This window comes from Cucurbita maxima, unplaced genomic scaffold, assembly GCF_002738345.1.
Source record: "Cucurbita maxima cultivar Rimu unplaced genomic scaffold, Cmax_1.0 Cma_Scf00024, whole genome shotgun sequence".
Taxonomy (NCBI): Eukaryota; Viridiplantae; Streptophyta; class Magnoliopsida; order Cucurbitales; family Cucurbitaceae; genus Cucurbita; species Cucurbita maxima.
In genome coordinates this window covers 122566-139560 of record NW_019272040.1, presented here as the reverse complement: position 1 = coordinate 139560, position 16995 = coordinate 122566, and the positions used below count along the sequence as shown (strand labels likewise).

Below are 16995 nucleotides of genomic sequence, written 5' to 3'. Positions count from 1 at the left end.
AAAAAAAAAAAAAAAAAAAAAAAAAAAAAAAAAAAAAAAAAAAAAAAAAAAAAAAAAAAAAAAAAAAAAATCTAAGAATTTTCTTTTGAATGATCATGGTTGCTTGTGTGGAAAAGTTTAAATTTTTTAATGGAGTCTAATCTTAATATATATATAAAGAGTAATGAATTACATAACCAAACATGGATGCCCTGTATATGTCAACATTTGTCCCTTTTCATTGATTGATTGAAGTAACATAATGGATCAAAATATTAGAAATTTCAAAATTGGAAATTTTGAGGTTGTCAATACCCAATGTTAGGTGTCTTGAATGGATCCACTATGAACATAGTTTATCACGTTATATAGAAATGAATTAATTTTGATTGAACTGGTAAGTGGGTCGTGATTGTATTTGTTGATTATGATATGAATAGTGGGGAATTTGTTGCCTTCCACAACAGTTATTTCAAATCTATAAAGGGTTTCAAACAATGGGATATGATTTATATGCATGAATTGTTTGAATAAAGATGCAAGTTTTGGATGATTATGATCATCATGTGTGCATGTAACAAATGTGGATTCATTTGGAAGTTAAGATGGCAGGTTCTTAGTCAATTGTGTTTCCAGTAATATTTCTTTCAAAGTGGGAGACAAGTGAGAAAGAGAGAATAATATTGAGTCCTATAAGAGAAAAATATTTGAAAAAGTCTCGTACACTCAACAAAAATAGAAAAGAAAAATGTTGAGATGGCCGAGTTGGTCTAAGGCGCCAGATTAAGGTTCTGGTTCGAAAGGCATTCTCAACACCATTTGCGATACAATTTTTGAAAGGCTAGACCGATACAACTTATATGAACTCAGTCCCGAAGAATAGAAGAAATGGGTACTACTATCTCTTTTGAAAATTGAATACCTTGATACAAATGGCAAATGAGAAAGCAAAGAAAACTCCAAACCCAATAATAACAGCAGCAACAACTCCAAGAAAATCATGCCTAAACCCAAAGAATTCTCTTATAAACTCCTCAACTGTCTCCCCTGTATCCATCTTCTCCTCCACATCTCCAAATTGTGAACCAATTAACCCATACAGCGTCCATGACAAAGGACAAGTCCAATAAAACCATCTCCACCACATCGGAATCCTCTGCGATACACAATTTATAGGCGTCATTTCGACCATAACTCGATAACGATTCATATATCAACCGTTCTTCGAAGAAAATACTTACAGTTCTAGGAATGATAAAGCCACAAAAGAGGTTCCACATCCCATAAAATGCAGTCGAAATAATCATACCGATGTGGTAACTCGGTGTTGCAGCGATCGTCATCATGCCATAGTAGGTGAAGTAGAGGAAAGTGAAGAACATGAAGAAGAAAAACCAAAGAACTTTGGTAAAACACCATTCATATCCCATCATTGCATATACTATGATGCAATACATCAAAGATTGTGCGAAAATGTATGGCAGCTCAATTGTAACCTGAGCCAAGGCATATGGCAAGGCTGAATAGATTCCCGCCGCTCGTTCTCTATAGTATACTGTTCGCTCGATCGAAACGACGGGCTGTATGCCTCCAGCGTTTTGTATACCGAGGAAGAGCGACGCCGTATACATAGCACCAATCGAGTTAAGCATATCGATGTATGTCGTTCTAGGATTGATATCGAGTCAGTTCTTTATAAAAATGAAGCAAATCTTGAACATGTTGTAAGTTACCTCTTGGAGCCAAGGTTCCAAAACATTGTCCCGAGTATCAACGATGCACCGAGCGTGAACAGAAATTTGGTTGCAATGTACGATGGATTACGCCAATACGACAAATGTTGCTTCCATAAGCAAGCTAAGTATTGTTTGGAAAAAGGCTGAGAGTATTTGGTTTGGAAATGGATATCATTGGAAGCAGGGGGAGGCTCACTCAGTTCTTTGATTATTTCCTTGTTTCTCCTAAAAACATGAAAACATGAGATGATCCAAGTGTTTTTTTGACTAGAACTATGTTTATAATATTGTTACCAACCTATAAAGCTCAGATTTTTTGAATAGATCTGCAAAATCGACCCCTGAGACCGTTTCTTGTGTCGAGGAGGTCACTTCTAACATCCACGTTGCTGGATTTTGACCCTCGTTTATCTTACTCGTTCCGTCGATCCCCTAAACCGACACGAAAACGTTATACATATCGTAACTGATATATACCAATAGATTGTTTTGTAGGAACATCTTTTTACCTCGAAATACTTGATCAAATGGAAAGAACGATGTCCAAGAGGTCCAACATATATCGTCTCTCCTCGCTTCAACAGCAATAGCTGCAGCCTCATATAAATTGGTCAGCTCAAATCAGATAAGGTTTTAGCAAAGTTAAAGGTTTTACCTCATCAAAAGCTTCAAATATATCAATGCTCGGTTGATGGATTGTACACACAACTGTTCGTCCTGTATCGACCGTGTTTCTTACTGCCCGCATTACGATTGCAGCAGCTCTTGCATCTAGTCCTGAAGTTGGCTCATCAAGAAAAATTATGGATGGGTTCGCCACCAGCTCCACGGCTATTGTCAACCGTTTGCGCTGCTCGGTCGAGAGACCGTTTACACCAGGCAACCCAACTATTGCTTGCCTTAATGTGTCAAGTTCAACCAGCTCCAAGATTTCTTCCACAAACATCTACAATAGATTAGAACAACTAAGCATACTCATTCGTTCAATGATGTCGGTAAAAAGCTTAAAATCCTAGAGGAATTCAGTTAATATAGCAACCTTTCTTGCTTCTTTGCTGATATCAGAGCCGAGACGTAGCCATGCCGAGTAGAGTAGAGACTCGAAAACCGTAACATGAGGAGAATGGATATCATTTTGTTCACAATAACCCGAAATTCGAGTAAACGTTTCTTGCTTTTTCGTGTAGCCAGAAACTTTGATGCTACCCTCGATATATCCACCCGTTGTCCTCCCAGATAGCACGTCCAACAGAGTCGTTTTACCCGCTCCGCTCACGCCCATCAAAGCAGTTAGCACACCAGGCTTGAAAGCACCACTCACCCCTTTCAAAAGCACTAGTTTATCCTCCATGACACCCTGACTCTTCATTTCCTGCATGTTCATCTTCACAATTAGCTCTGAAGTAATCTTAGCTCGAAGCCTTATGAGTAGTTATACGACTAATCACCTCCGGCATATCAACCGAGTATACAATCTCATCGAAAGTGAGCACATACTGATTAAATGGAACAACTTTTTTTCTCTTATTACAAGTGGCCTTGTCAGTTGCTTCATTCCATGCTTGGGAGGCAGCTCTCATACTTTCTCTTCCATTAGCTGTTTGAAAAAACAATTGAGTGAGTGCCTTTTATGAAGCAAGATCAAACTAAAGGAAAGGAACTGTGTGGGCTTTCCCTTTCGGGCTTTCCTTCAAGGTTTTTAAAAAGCGTCTGCTAGGGAGAGGTTTTCACACCCTTATAAAGGGTGTTTCGCTCTCCTCTCCAACCGATGTGGGATCTCACAATCCATCCCCCTTTGGGGCCAGCGTCCTTACTAGCACTCGTTCCTTTCTCTGATTGACGTGGGACCCCCATCAAATCCACCCCCCTTCGGGGCTTAACCTCCTCGCTGGCATATTGTCCTCTTTGGGTTTTCCCTTTCAGGTTTTTCCTCAAGGTTTTTAAAATGCGTCTACTAGAGAGAAGTTTCCACACCCTTATATAGGGTGTTTCGTTCTCCTCCCTAACCGATGTGGGATCTCACAAACTAAAATCATGTTTTCGAGCCATAAACCTGCAAGATTTTCACAAGATGGGGTGTTTCTGATCTCGAACTCCTCCTCGTTGCTCTCTGAGACTTGCGGTTTCACAGCCCGAGGCATGATCAATGCTGCATAAGACATGCAAAGCATAAACAATTTGTTCTTTTAAGTTCTAACTTGGAGCAAAGAATGACAAATGACTCACGGTTCATATAAGTGAGGGCTAAGACATATAAAAAGTTGAATACAAGAATGAATCCAATCAATGCAGCCACTCCAATCCAATACCAATCAGCAGATGGGAAGAATCCATGAAGCTTCAAAATCAAAACCCCTAGAGTTTCCCCACTAAAAGGGACAACCTTGGCAAGAAAGTAAAGATTCTGACATAAACATTTGTAGATTCTGACAAAATGCAAACATTTTTAAGGTTGCTGAGTTTCTAGAAAGTACTTGATCCCAATTTTTTCCACGGAATTCGTTCACTGCCAATGCGTTCTGCCCGTACATCATCGGTGATATCCAGTAAGCCCATTTCCACCACTTTTTCATGGCATCTGTGGATATCAAAAGGAATTGTTACATATGTTTTTATATTAAGAATGTCAAGAAAAAGTTAATACATGGCTATCAGTTATCACATACGTCTCGAGAGAATAAAACCATCGTTTCCATAGAGTATCAATAGAACAAATGAACCAAACGTGTTTGAAACTACCAAGCTTCGAGCAACGGCCGCAATCAATCGAAACAATGCAGAAGCCACTTGGTTAGCAAGAACAAGAGCAAGGTACTGTTTAAAAAACCTGCAAACAGTTATAATGGCATCAAACATGACCTTTGATGGAACACAGTGCCAGCAAGGAGATGTTAAGAACTAATATCAACCTTTTAACACTTGGATCATAGCCAGTAACATAATAAGAGGTAAAAACCCAAAGTGCAACCTCTACGAAAGAGACAGCAATTTTAAGGATGGTAGCCGGAAGAGCATATGCCCATGCTGGGAAGAAAAGGAGGTCCCTTTGCTTGTAAAAAACAGGAAGCTTAGCAATTGTTAATGGAAGCTCGGACATCCCATTGAACATACAAACAACGAGTGCGTTAAACAAAGCGCCCATGTAAATTTGTCCATCGTTTATCGAGTCGTGGGGCATCTCGGTTCGAAAGAAAAGCGACATCGAAATGACTGAGATTAGAAAAATCTAGTAGAAGAAAGATGAGGAGAAGTCAGATATCAGATAGATTTTGATAGGCCAAATAAAGACAGCTTCGTTTACCGACTTGCGTGAGTTTGAAGATGTGCACGAACACGTTACGCTTCATCAGCAAGACTTCTCTATCGAAGCAGGCCTTCCAAATTTGCTTATATCCAATGCCATACTTTTTTGTTACCAAAACAGCAGGGTGGCACTTGCTTTTCTCAAAGGGGACTGATAATTCCTCTCCTAGTTTCCTTCCAACATTGAAGGATTTGAATGCTTCTGCAAACTGTGCCACTGTGACATATGTGTAAGGCTTGTCCTTCTCAGCCCAATATTGCTGCTGATCTTTCCTTGAAGTCACCTGCACCAAATTCACTCACTCTTGAGCCATCTTTTCCATTTACAATGTAATAAAAGAAGAACTCTACACTTTATAGGTACATACTTCTTGCAAATAGTCTGCCACTACTTTCCTTTCAGGACATTTGAAGCCCATGAACTCAAAGAACTCAAGGACTTTCTGGCAGGGACCTTGGTACACTATTTGGCCTTCAGACAGGAGAATGATATCATCAAACAGTTCAAAAGTTTCTGGTGCGGGCTGGAGAAGGGAAATGATAGCAGTTCCATTGAGAATATGAACGTAATGCTTGATTGAGTTCACAACTTGAAAGGTTGTTGAAGTGTCTAGGCCTGTAGATATGTCGTCCATGAACAGTACCTTTGTAGACCCACAAAGTATCTCACCTGAAAACACGTAGGGAACTAAATCATTTCAAGCTCCTTGGTTAACTTTCTAGTTTCTTGTTTAGTGATTTTGATGGGTAACCTGTGGTGAGACGCTTCTTCTGTCCTCCTGAAATGCCTTTGATCATTTCATCTCCAACTCTGGTGTCTGCACAGAAGTCTAATCCTAGCACCTGTGTTGTTGGAGGAAGAAAGAAATTTGATTAAAGAGAGTCTATGTGAGATCTCACATCGGTTGAGGAGAATGAAGAATTCTTTATAAGGGTGTGGAAATCTCTCCTTAGTAGACGCGTTTTAAAAACCTTGAGGGGAAGCTCAAAAGGGAAAGCCCAAAGAGGACAATATCTGCTAGCAGTGGGCTTGGGCCGTTACAAATGGTATCAGAGTCAGACACCAGTTGACGTGCCAGCGAGGAGGAGCCTCAAAGGGGGTGGACACGAGGCGGTGTGCCAACAAGGGTGCTGGGCCCCAAAGGGGGGGTGGATTGGGAGGTTCCACATCCATTGGAGAATGGACCGAGTGCCAGCGAGGATGTTGAGCCCCGAAGGGGGGTGGATTGTGAGATCCCACATCAATTGGGGAGGAGAACGAAACATTCTTTATAAGGGTGTGGAAACCTCTCCCTAGTAGATGCGTTTTAAAAACCTTGAGGGGAAGCCCGAAAGAGAAAATCCAAGAAGGACAATATCTGTTAGTTCAGTAAGATTTATGTCTGATAACAATACCTTCAGAACATAATCTGTGATCACGCTTCTCTTTTGGCCTTCTAGTGATGCTGCCTGCAACATTTACAAAAGAATTGTATGAATTTTTTTTTGCTTTTTCATCTCTTTGTGTGGCTAAGAAAGTTATTTAGAGGCCTCTAAGTCACACCTTCATGAACACATCAATATCTGGGTCAGGCAAAATGTTTGCTTCTTTCTCCCTTCTTGTCAACTCTGCCAGCAACTCTGCAAAAACCTACCCTTATTGGTCATATCTTTCGTTATTGTTAGTTGTCATAACTACAACACTTTTCTACAAAGCTTTCTAAGGAAGAAAATGGCAATTTCTCAGAAAAATCTTGCAGGGAGAGAGGGAGAGAGAGACCGTGACGAAACCCGACCCCTTGATATCTTGCAGAAAAGGCCAAGATTTCTCTTACAGTCATTTCGGGAATATGGACATCATTTTGGCTCACATAGGCAGAAGTTCTCTGTGGAACAAACTCATTAAAGCTGTAGCCATTATAAGTCACCTTCCCAGAGACCTATTGGAAGCAAAACTCAGTGGTTTCCCATATGAATTTAAGTCTAAGAATCTGATTTTTAAAACTTGAACTCAAACCTACCTTCAAATCAGAAGCAAGCCTCCCTGCTAGAGCCATCAAAAGTGTCGTTTTTCCCGAACCTGGAAGGCCTAAAAGCAGTGTCATCCTGCAAAGTTTTACCCCCAAAAGGCTTTTAAGTTCATAGCAAATAACAATCTGGAGAGCAGCCATTACTAGAAAGTCATCTCTTCTTACTTGCTTGGCTTAATGATTCCACTAACATCATGAAGAATTGTCAGCTGTTTCTTTTTACTTGACACTATGTGAAGATTTGCCAAAAAACCCTTCAAAGAAAAAGTTGCAGGTGATGTTTAGAAAATATTTTGTTGTGGATGAAATACATATGCTAAGCTTGTTGTTCTTACCTCCACTAAGTTGACAAAAAAGTTGAGGAGAGTAGGCAAAGCTCTATCTCCAATATAGGCTTCAGCTTCAACTCTAAGATGCTCAAATCTTACTTCAATGGTGGGAATATCAATTCCAACTCTAAGTTTTAGCCACCATAACAACCAATGATATCAGTTTTAGTTGAACAATAGCAGAAAATGCAACAAATGATATCAGTAGGAACTTTTCATTCATATTCGTACCGATCAAGGCGTTTCTTCAGCTTCAGTAAGAGTTTTTCATTGTCTAGTTCAGTATCACTCATCAGCGTCTTCATCAATCTCTTCCTTTCTTGAAGACCAAGTTTTTCAACTTCAACTTCATTGGCCTCACCACGAGATGATGTCAATAAACCTTTTCTTAAGCGTTTGTAAGTGGGAAGTCTCTCCAGTGCTGCCCATTTCAGTGCTTTTTCATCATCTTCCCCATGTGTTGATCTTGAGAATGCCTCCATGAATCTCCTTCCACTATTTCATTGATGGATTAAAGCTGAAGATAACTCAAAAACTATAAAAGGAGCAAAAAGAAACAGGAAAAGGTGTAGCAGATTCAATACAGGCTATTCATTTTCCTTCAGCACTTTTTTACTATATCATAAATTTTCACCATTGGAATTAATGTTCTTTAATGCAAACTAAAAAGGGAAACCTAAATATATAGCTTCCTTATATGTATATGTCCTTACTTGGACTTTTCTATTGTTGCATCAAACTGCAATAAATTATATAGTTTGGCTACCACATTTTGACTAACCTTTTCCCAATTGTTGGATGCTTGTTATTTTTACATCTTTCTATTACCATGCATGTAAGATTCCACGTCGGTTTGGGAGGAGAACAAAGCATTCTTTATATGGGTGTGGAAACCTCTCCCTAGCAAATGCGTTTTAAAAACCTTGAGGTCGAGCCAAATATCGGGTGATGTGCCATTGAGGAGGTTGAGCCTCGAAGGGAGGTGGACACGAGGCGGTGTGCCAGCAAGGACGCTGAGCCTCGAATGGGGTGGATTGGGGGGTCCTACATCAATTGGAAAAGGGAACGAGTGCTAGCGAGGACGTTGGGCCTCGAAGGGGAGTGGATTGTGAGATCTCACATCGGTTGGGAAGGAGAAAAAAATATTCTTTGATATTGTGGAAGTTGAAGGGGTGTTTGAGCAAGGGTCAAAAGCCATGTTGTAATAGCTCAAGCCCTCCGTTAGTAGATATTGTCCACTTTGGTCCATTACATATTGTCGTCAGCCTCACGGTTTTAAACCACGTCTGTTAGGTAGAGATTTTCACACCCTTACAAGGAATGCTTTATTCTCCTCTCCAATCGACGTGGGATCTCACAATCCACCCTTCGTAGGGGCCCAATGTCCTCACTGGCACACCGCTGTATGTCTAGCTCTGATAATATTTGTAACAACTCAAGTCCACCGTTAACAGATATTGTCCGCTTTGGCTTGTTACGTATCACCGTCAGTCTCACAGTTTTAAAACACGTCTATTAAGGAGAGGTTTCCACGCCCTTATAAGAAATGTTTCATTCTCCTCTCCAATCGACGAGGGATGTCACACATGCAAAAGCGGTTGGAGAAGAAGAGGTGGATGCCAAAACAATGGGCTGACTACAACTAATGATATGGCAGACAGATAGATATCTAACATTCAAAAAACTTAATTTGATGAGATTATTGCTTAGAAAGTTAATATCTTAATGGGTTTTGATAGATCTACATTAAGCCCTTCTATGAGTAAGAGTAGGAAAGAAAGGTCCAGTAGAGTTTTATGGGCATTTAAGGGTGTTGAACTTTTATGGACATTAATATTCACTATTCATAGATCAACTAGCCAATATCCAAATAAATGAACACCAAACAAAGCCAGTTGAAGGTCTAATGGTCTTTTATTATTCTGTTTGGTTCGTTTTAATTTGATACCAACCAAGTAAAATGCACATTAAAATAAGGGCCATCCTTAGCCCATACCATAAAGAATCATACTGGCTCAAGGTTCATGACCCAAATGCCTTTAATTCAAGCCTTTCAAAATATAAAGCTAGAAACTATGTATCAAAGTGTCCACGTCCACCTAACTATAGACTCAACAGGGTATGGTCTTATATCCTCGAATAAAAGGACTAATATTCAAATTCCGTAACAGCCTAATCCGACTGCTAGTAGATATTGTCCGCTTTGACCCATTACGTATCATCGTCAGCCTCACGATTTTAAAACACGTCTACTAGGGAGAGGTTTCCACACCCTTGTAAGGAATGTGATCTCACAAATTCACATCCCAACATCTTATGTTTAAAAGATATTGGGGCATGATAGGAACAATGAACCTCCACAATAGTATGATATTGTCCACTTTGAGTATTAGTTCTCATGACTTAACTTTTGATTTTTCCAAAAGGCCTCATACCAATGGAGATAGTGTCTCTTACTTATATTAGCCAACGTGGGATTCCAACAAAATAATATAACATTCTTGTAAGCCAAAAACAGTAAAAATGAGAATTTGATAGCTACAAGCCAATGTTGTTTTTTACCCTCGATCGAAGCATACTGAAATAAATAACCAAAACATAATGAAACACTCAGCAAAACACACTTTAAAATACTTCAATCACAATACTTTTCAACTTCCTAAATAAAATGTACATTTGATGGTTATTTAAAGAAACAAAAGCACAAACAATTCTTTTCTAAGAAATGCTCCACAATTAATAACTTTTCAATGCATGACTATCACATTCCATGATTTCAACATGATGCTTAAAGTTCGACTTTGAACAAGTCGAGTTTATTGACTCATAATCAAAGAATAAGCCATTACTTCATTGCTTTGACTAAATTTTTTATAACTTTTGATGCATCAAAACAACTTTGATGTCAACATGCTTCGTAAATTATTAGGTGTCGTTCTATGTCTTCATGTTTGGTATTACCTTTTTCAGCAGAAGCAAGCTCACCTTCATAATGACTTGGAAGGCGACCTTTGATACATTTTGGAAGCTCTTGGAAGAAACCTAACCCGCCCGACGATGAGAGCCCGACTGAATTTCTCATAGTTCAATTGCTGCTGAACGTAGACGATGACAGCAAGGATGAACGCAATCAAAGGAATGGAAACATCCCCAAATGTAGAGTAGAAATCCATGCTTGGATTCACAAAGTCATAGATGTGTGGGAGAAGTCTGGCCAATGTGATTCCAATGAAATAGAACTTCCTAAGAGGTTTGCAATCAATTTTCCATAACAAGTTGCCAATGTAAGAACAAATCTTGAACAAGACCTACATATTCGTGTAGGTCTTTTTCCCATCCCTGCAGGACGTCGGAACCTGAAGTTCTGCTAGGAATCATGGAACTCTTTAATCGGATTTCGGCTGTCCTTGAAGTATGAACAATGGGAATAGCAACGTACCCGACGAGATGTATCAAGAAGGTTGCAATAAGCACCGACTTATCACTTGGGACACGATGTGGTTCAAGAGGAGCTTGTCGTAGTAACTTGATCCTAGATTTCAAAACCTTCTGGCAAAGCCTCAAAGTCAATAGAAGTGAGATCACAACTTGAAGCTTTACAATGAACCAAAGGTTATTTCCGAGATCATACGACTCGTTATAAGATATGGAACCTCGTTGAATAAAGTAAGCTTCAGCACGAGTGACCAGTGGAAGAGTATAACCAAGGGACTGAACTCCCAAAGTAACAAGAGATATGTATGGAACAGACTCCCTCTTATCATTTATATAAAATATTTGGCTCAAGATGCAAGCATCAGCCACGGAAAGTGTCAATATCTGGAGTATAACCTCAACGATCTTACGAGAAAGAATATCTTGTCGCTGCCTCCTATACATGATCGGCATCGTTTCGAGTTTTATTGGGCAGAAATAGAAAGGGTCATCTTCTGACCGTTGGCTAGAAATGGAAATCACTGCAGATGGATTGATAAACCATGGAGCTGTAGTAGGAGGATAAAACACGACCACTTCAATGAGACAATCCAAGCCATCTTCAAGATCCATGGTCTCGTGTAAAACTCTCCAGGACGGGGACGAACAAATGTCTCTGCAGCCAATTAGATACATTTTTCTAACGAGCGGATCGAAAATGCCCTCCACGGAAAGTGCAGAAAAGTTGCTGCTTGTCTGTTCAGAGAATGCCAGTAGTGCAGACACATTAACAAGCAGCTTCTTTTCAGTGTGTTCAGGCTTAACATGATATGAAGCTTCCCTGTCTGAGTTAGCTCCGTTTAACCTTGACGAATCCCATACGAAAAACGAACCAACAGAGATAATTTCCATTTGAACATGAAATCTGGAAGCTTGAGAACCAAGTGCAGGGACATTAAGGGTGAGATCTTCTAAGAGAAGAGACTCACTGAGATCATATGTTTGTGTCTTCCCATTTGAGATAATGCAGCAATGACTCCTTCACGACGGTTCGCAAGCCAAAAGGCTCATATTTCTCAAGCACAGCACGAGCTGAAGCAATTTTTGTACAGCTATAAAATGGTTGAGAGTTCCTAAACTGACTCCACAGCTCTGTAGGTCTTAATAACATTTCAAATGACAAAGGGGAGTATAATGGCTTATCATCGATGCTTGAAATCGAACCGACAAGAATCCTTCGTTGTTCGAGTGTAAACAAGATAGGTATATACAGGCAGATCCTCGAGTCACACGAAATCTTCTCAGCATCAACAAGTCCAACACAACCAACCATACAAAGCTGCCCACTTGAAGAGTTCTAAATTCCCTCAGAGACCATAGTCATATTATTAAGTGCAGATCTTCTCCAAGCAGCGTGGCGATTGTCCGACGGCAAAACAGCCCGAAAGACAGCTGAAACACTAACAGAAAAGCCATTTTTGTTCAAACCAAGCGTCTTACACTTCACATCTTGCAAATAAAGTCCCACATCGTTAAAACTTTCATCTGTACTATTGATCATTGATATAAACAAACCAAGTTTCGTACAAAACTCATCTGTAGAGTTGCATCTCCAATTTGGGAGGATTGTGAAAGCTTGACCCCTCGTTATTTCTTGTAAAACCTCACAAAAATAAGAACCTCGATACATACTAATGTTTTTCTTCATTAACTTATCATTGTAAGGGTATGAACCACATGCTTTGTCCACAACTTTCTCAGATGCACGATCATAGTTCATATCTCCAAGTTGAGACAAAATGTGAATGTCGTCGAAATACTTAGCGTTCGACTTCGTGTTTAAACTTCTCATTTCCCCTCGGATTACCTGACTTGTCAGCGAATTCTTCATCGGATAGCGCAAAACAAGTAGAATTTTATCATCTTGGAGAAGTGGCAACTGGTGATGATTCACATTCAAATCTTTCGCCCAATGCCACGGATCACCCGATTCCTGATCACGGGCAGGTAACGTCCCACGACCCAACAAACACAGCACTCTTTCCCCACCATTCTTCTTGGATTCAGTATAGATTCCTTGAAAGGAAAGGATAAGCTCAGAACGGCCAGGCCAAAACTGAAAATTAGGATGTTGAGAGGAACAGGATAAAGTATCCGTAGTAATGCCCATTGACACTAACCCTCTTAAACTAACAGCCCTTTTAGTTTGATAAACAAGATCAATGTCAGTGACCCAAAACGAAATCAATTTCAAAGGGAAAAAATTAGGGTTACTACAGAACCTGTTTACAGAAAACACACGACACCCATTCTTAAAAGGCGGTAAAGGATACTTTCCCCCATCTTGCCAACAATCCCCATTCACAAATTGAAGCTGTTCCTTCATTCTAGTAAACCTTAAAGTATCCGAGCTTAATTCAGCTGCAGAAGACAGAACAGATTTGCAATGTTTCTCCACCTCATCATGTCTTTCATGATTGTAAGTTGGGGTCTCTTTAACCCCCCAAGTCTAGCGAGAGAGCCAACCCAGAAACAAAGAAAAACAGAGTGACAAGATTTTTCACGGCATTAAACGCTAGTTTTCCCGTTTTCATCAGTTATAGAAAAGAAAAGCTTGATGATTCTTTACCAGATTCTCAGCTAGAAGCTCGCAAATGTTTTCGCAAATGTTGCACCCATCAACAAGAGATTGAGCTGAAGGAACATTAACCTCAGTGTCTGTGGTGATGCCCTGTCTGTGTTCTACAAAAGGAATGCTTAATGTTCTGTACTGAAAAATATGAAAAATCATGGAGGAAGCAATGAACCAAGTGTGTAGGAAGAGAAAAGAGATGGGGTTGACTAAAATTTGGATGCTGGCGTTGTAGTCTACTCCCGATTTTCGAGTCGCTCTGACTGGGGTTGTTGTTCTTAGCTACTGTGCTCTCCTTACAGAACGTGCAGTGCAAGAAAAGACTTTAAAATTTTAAAAAATTATAAATTTATTCCTTTAATTATAATTTTTTTAATTTACCATACATAAAATTAAAATTTTTAAATTAATATCCAACCCATCAATTAATTTTAAAAGAATTTTTTTTAAAAGTTCCGATAAAAAAAATTCAAAATTTAGAGAATAAATTGATAATTTAACCTAAATTTTAAGTTAGGGATGAATTATAAGTGAAGTGAGAGATCTTTAAACATTAAAAAAAAAATAGCTCTTAAAAAAATTAATTTTTAATTTATTGTGTCTAATAGACATATGAAAACTATTAAATTAGATTTAAAATTATATATTATGCAATAATAACTTTTAATTTTACATAGACATTTTTTTAAAGTTTTTTTGGACCAAATACATACAAACACAAAAGTATTTTTAGATTTTTTTTTTAATATAAAGTTATTATTATTTTGGGTATATAGGGATGTATTTGGGGTAATCTCGGTATTTTTGCTCTATGTATATATGATAGGGACAGTTGACCTTTTATGACCGGTAGTGTTTTTGTTTAAATAATTTTGAATAACATGAGTTCAACCCATTTAAAATAACATTTTCTAACATATATTTGGTAATTACCTTCCGTCTTAAAATTAGTCTCTACTATTCGTTTGAAGTAGGAGTGATTATCAATTCGTTAGAATTGGTTTTGGACTCAAACGGACATCCATCACCAAATTGGTTTTCTTTAGTTTGGTTAATTTGATTAGCTATTAGTCGAGTGAAACTAATATCATCATCATAGATGTAGAAGATTTGTCCATATTTTGAATATCATAGGATCCTAACGAAAACATTATTCTAATTTTTTTAAAATAAAAAATGATTGGTTTTATGAAATTTGTTAAATATAAAGTATTTTTATTAGGTAATTTGACGAGTATTGACATGAATGCTTCAATGTGCTAATGCAGAAGGCTTACCTTAACAAAGTTCTATGGCAACACCACACATAGTCATTTCAGCCATCAGAGTGAAACTTAACTGGCTTCCTCAAGTTTGGCATGGCACGTAAGTCGAGTACACTTTTCGAGCAATCAGGAAGCGCTCATTCGCTGTTCGAACGTCGTTGCCATGGACGATGAAGATTATATAGGAATCCCCAAAGTACTCTCATCATCCTATACAGAGAAGAATATAGTACCCGACTATGCTTTTATCGTCGTTTTCAAAAACACTTGTCGCTTCAAGTTCTCCAAGCTCAATGCTTCTGTGAATTCTGCAAGCATTTAGCAAGGCTCCTCATATAGTTGCATCTGGCTTAATTGGCATGTCCTATATGATATCCTAAGCATCGTCCAGCCGACCAGCACGCCCGTGTAGATTGACCACACAAGCATAATGCTTCAGATAAGGAGTTAGATTAACCTTGGTTGTCATTACATTGAAATACTTCAAACCTTCCATAACCATACCTGACCTGCTGCAGGCACATAATAGCGAAATAAAGGTAGTCTTTCTGGATTTTGTTCGGATTCAAGCATCTTTTTGAATAGCTCAATAGCAAGCTTGCCATGTCCCTGCTCGGCGTAACCTGTAAGGAGTATATTCCACGCCGTAACGTCTTTCTTTTGAGTGTTAAAATGGTTTAGTGTAGGGACCAGCCTTCCACATCTTACATACATGTCTAGAATAGCATTAGGTAAAAAGCCTTCAAACCCGACGCCAGTACGTAGAGCATGTGTATGAATTTCTTTTCCACGCATTAGAGCTCCTATTCTAGCACATGCTGATAGGACGGTAATCAGAGTTACAGAATTCAGTTTTGTTGATTCCTTCATCTAACGGAAGAAAAACAGCGCCTCGAAACTTCTGTTATTGATCCTTAGCTCGAGGATAAGTGAAGTCCAAGATACGACATTCTTTCCTGAGATATTGTGGAATACTTCTAAGGCCATGGAGGTATATCAATGAGAGAGTTTGAGACTATGACATGTGATATGAGGCCAGTCTTGATGGCAATCTCATGTTGCCTAATACCCAAATCCAAATAGTCTAAACAAGCACAAGCAGATAATACACCAACTAACATAATCTCATCCGGCAAAACACCCTCTATCTCCATCATTTTATAAGTTACCATAGCCTTATAAGGCAGCTTGTGATGGTCATAGCTTGCTACCATCGTCATCCACGATACGGTGTCTTTCAACTCCTTCCGGGAAAAGACTTTCCCTGCTTCCTCCAAATGCCCCAGACATGTATACATATGAATCAAAGAAGTATTCACCCAAACTCCAACCTAACTACATATCCATGAATTTCTCTCCCTAACTTCTCGTCGCCAAGACGCTCGCAGGTAGATGCTACACTAGTCATAGTTATCAAATCGGGGTCAACCGAAAGCTCACGCATAATGAAAAACAACCTCAATCCTTCCAATACCTCTCCGTTTTCGAAGTACCCCGAAATCATCGCATTCCACGAAATACGATCTCTCTTCGGCATTTTATCAAACAGTTTCCTTGCATTACTAAAGTAGCCACATTTCATGAAAATAGAGATTAAAGCATTACTCACATCCACATCCGGCTCAAATCCAAATCTAATGACATGCGCATGAATAGCTTTACCTCTAGCTATATCAGAAACGCCACCACAAGTTCTCAAAACAGAGGGAAAAGTATATACATCAGGCCTAATTTCAGCCCACAACATTCTATGATACAAATTCAAAGCCTCATCAAAACACCCCGCTTTAGCATACCCACCCACCAACACATTCCAAGAAAACACATCCCTCTCAGACATTTTATCAAACACATTCCAGGCATCACTTAAATTACCAAACCTGACGAACAAACTCAACAAAACATTACCAAGCCGAATGCCCAATTGAGATTTCAAACTCGAAACAAGCTCGTAAACTTGATACCGTTCACCGGACGCCCTTCTCCATTCGCAAAGCCTCAACAAAGCAATGTATTGCCATGAGAAGATGGTTGGGATTGAGTTCCACAATGGCTAATTTAGGAATCGGTTTATAAAGAAAGGAATACATCTTTATTGATATGAAGTCTTTTGGAAAGTACAAAGCAAAAGTTATGGAGAGTATAAGTTACGAGAGCTTATATTCGAACCATATTAGGTTATTATGGAGAGTCTGATTCCTAATAAATTATCTAATAAATATGTTTATATTAAATATTTTGTGATTATGTTGAACAAGCTTGATTTCAACTAACATTTCTGGCGCATTTAAAGTTAGAGTTCTAAAAAAAAAAAAAAAAAAAAAAAAA

At 38.9% G+C, this 16995-nt stretch overlaps 2 protein-coding genes and 1 pseudogene across 5 annotated transcripts; all 3 read right to left on the bottom strand.

Annotated features, from left to right (window-relative positions):
- Window positions 1–736: 736 nt before the first annotated feature.
- On the bottom strand, window positions 737–10420 carry LOC111497580 (pleiotropic drug resistance protein 1-like). 4 transcript variants are annotated; one of them, XM_023148409.1, is made up of 24 exons: window positions 10342–10420; window positions 7588–7873; window positions 7363–7483; window positions 7193–7281; window positions 7019–7103; window positions 6778–6937; window positions 6562–6638; window positions 6414–6467; window positions 5771–5861; window positions 5387–5688; window positions 5021–5302; window positions 4625–4941; window positions 4382–4542; window positions 4190–4293; window positions 3942–4098; window positions 3769–3864; window positions 3164–3312; window positions 2755–3087; window positions 2371–2661; window positions 2225–2305; window positions 2014–2147; window positions 1713–1940; window positions 1221–1647; window positions 737–1135 (listed from the first exon to the last, which is right to left on the bottom strand). In XM_023148409.1, the coding sequence occupies exons 2-24, from the start codon at window positions 7836–7838 to the stop codon at window positions 878–880; spliced, it is 4248 nt and encodes a 1415-aa protein (XP_023004177.1). In that variant the 5' UTR covers window positions 7839–7873; window positions 10342–10420; the 3' UTR covers window positions 737–877. The 4 variants fall into 4 exon arrangements, with proteins under 4 accessions (XP_023004177.1, XP_023004180.1, XP_023004179.1 ...); XM_023148412.1 differs by having other exon boundaries at window positions 7588–7851; window positions 10342–10410; XM_023148411.1 differs by having other exon boundaries at window positions 7588–7851; window positions 10318–10394.
- LOC111498040 lies at window positions 10344–11682 on the bottom strand. Its single transcript, XM_023149094.1, has 2 exons — window positions 10649–11682; window positions 10344–10599 (listed from the first exon to the last, which is right to left on the bottom strand). The coding sequence occupies exons 1-2, from the start codon at window positions 11680–11682 to the stop codon at window positions 10344–10346; spliced, it is 1290 nt and encodes a 429-aa protein (XP_023004862.1).
- Window positions 11683–12127: 445 nt separating this feature from the next.
- On the bottom strand, window positions 12128–16943 carry LOC111498039 (annotated as a pseudogene).
- Between the last annotated feature and the right edge of the window lie 52 nt (window positions 16944–16995).

Excerpts from the sequence above, each read along its gene's own strand:
- LOC111497580 (XM_023148409.1), bottom strand. The coding sequence starts at position 7,838 with ATGGAGGCATTCTCAAGATCAACACATGGGGAAGATGATGAAAAAGCA. Across the intron at positions 6,938-7,018 it reads GGCTTGCTTCTGATTTGAAG|GTCTCTGGGAAGGTGACTTA; the intron begins GTAGGTTTGAGT and ends TGCTTCCAATAG. Across the intron at positions 2,306-2,370 it reads TATTTGAAGCTTTTGATGAG|CTATTGCTGTTGAAGCGAGG; the intron begins GTAAAACCTTTA and ends ATGAGGCTGCAG.
- LOC111498040 (XM_023149094.1), bottom strand. The coding sequence starts at position 11,682 with ATGGAAATTATCTCTGTTGGTTCGTTTTTCGTATGGGATTCGTCAAGG. Across the intron at positions 10,600-10,648 it reads GTAGGTCTTGTTCAAGATTT|GAAGTTCTATTTCATTGGAA; the intron begins GTTCTTACATTG and ends CAAACCTCTTAG.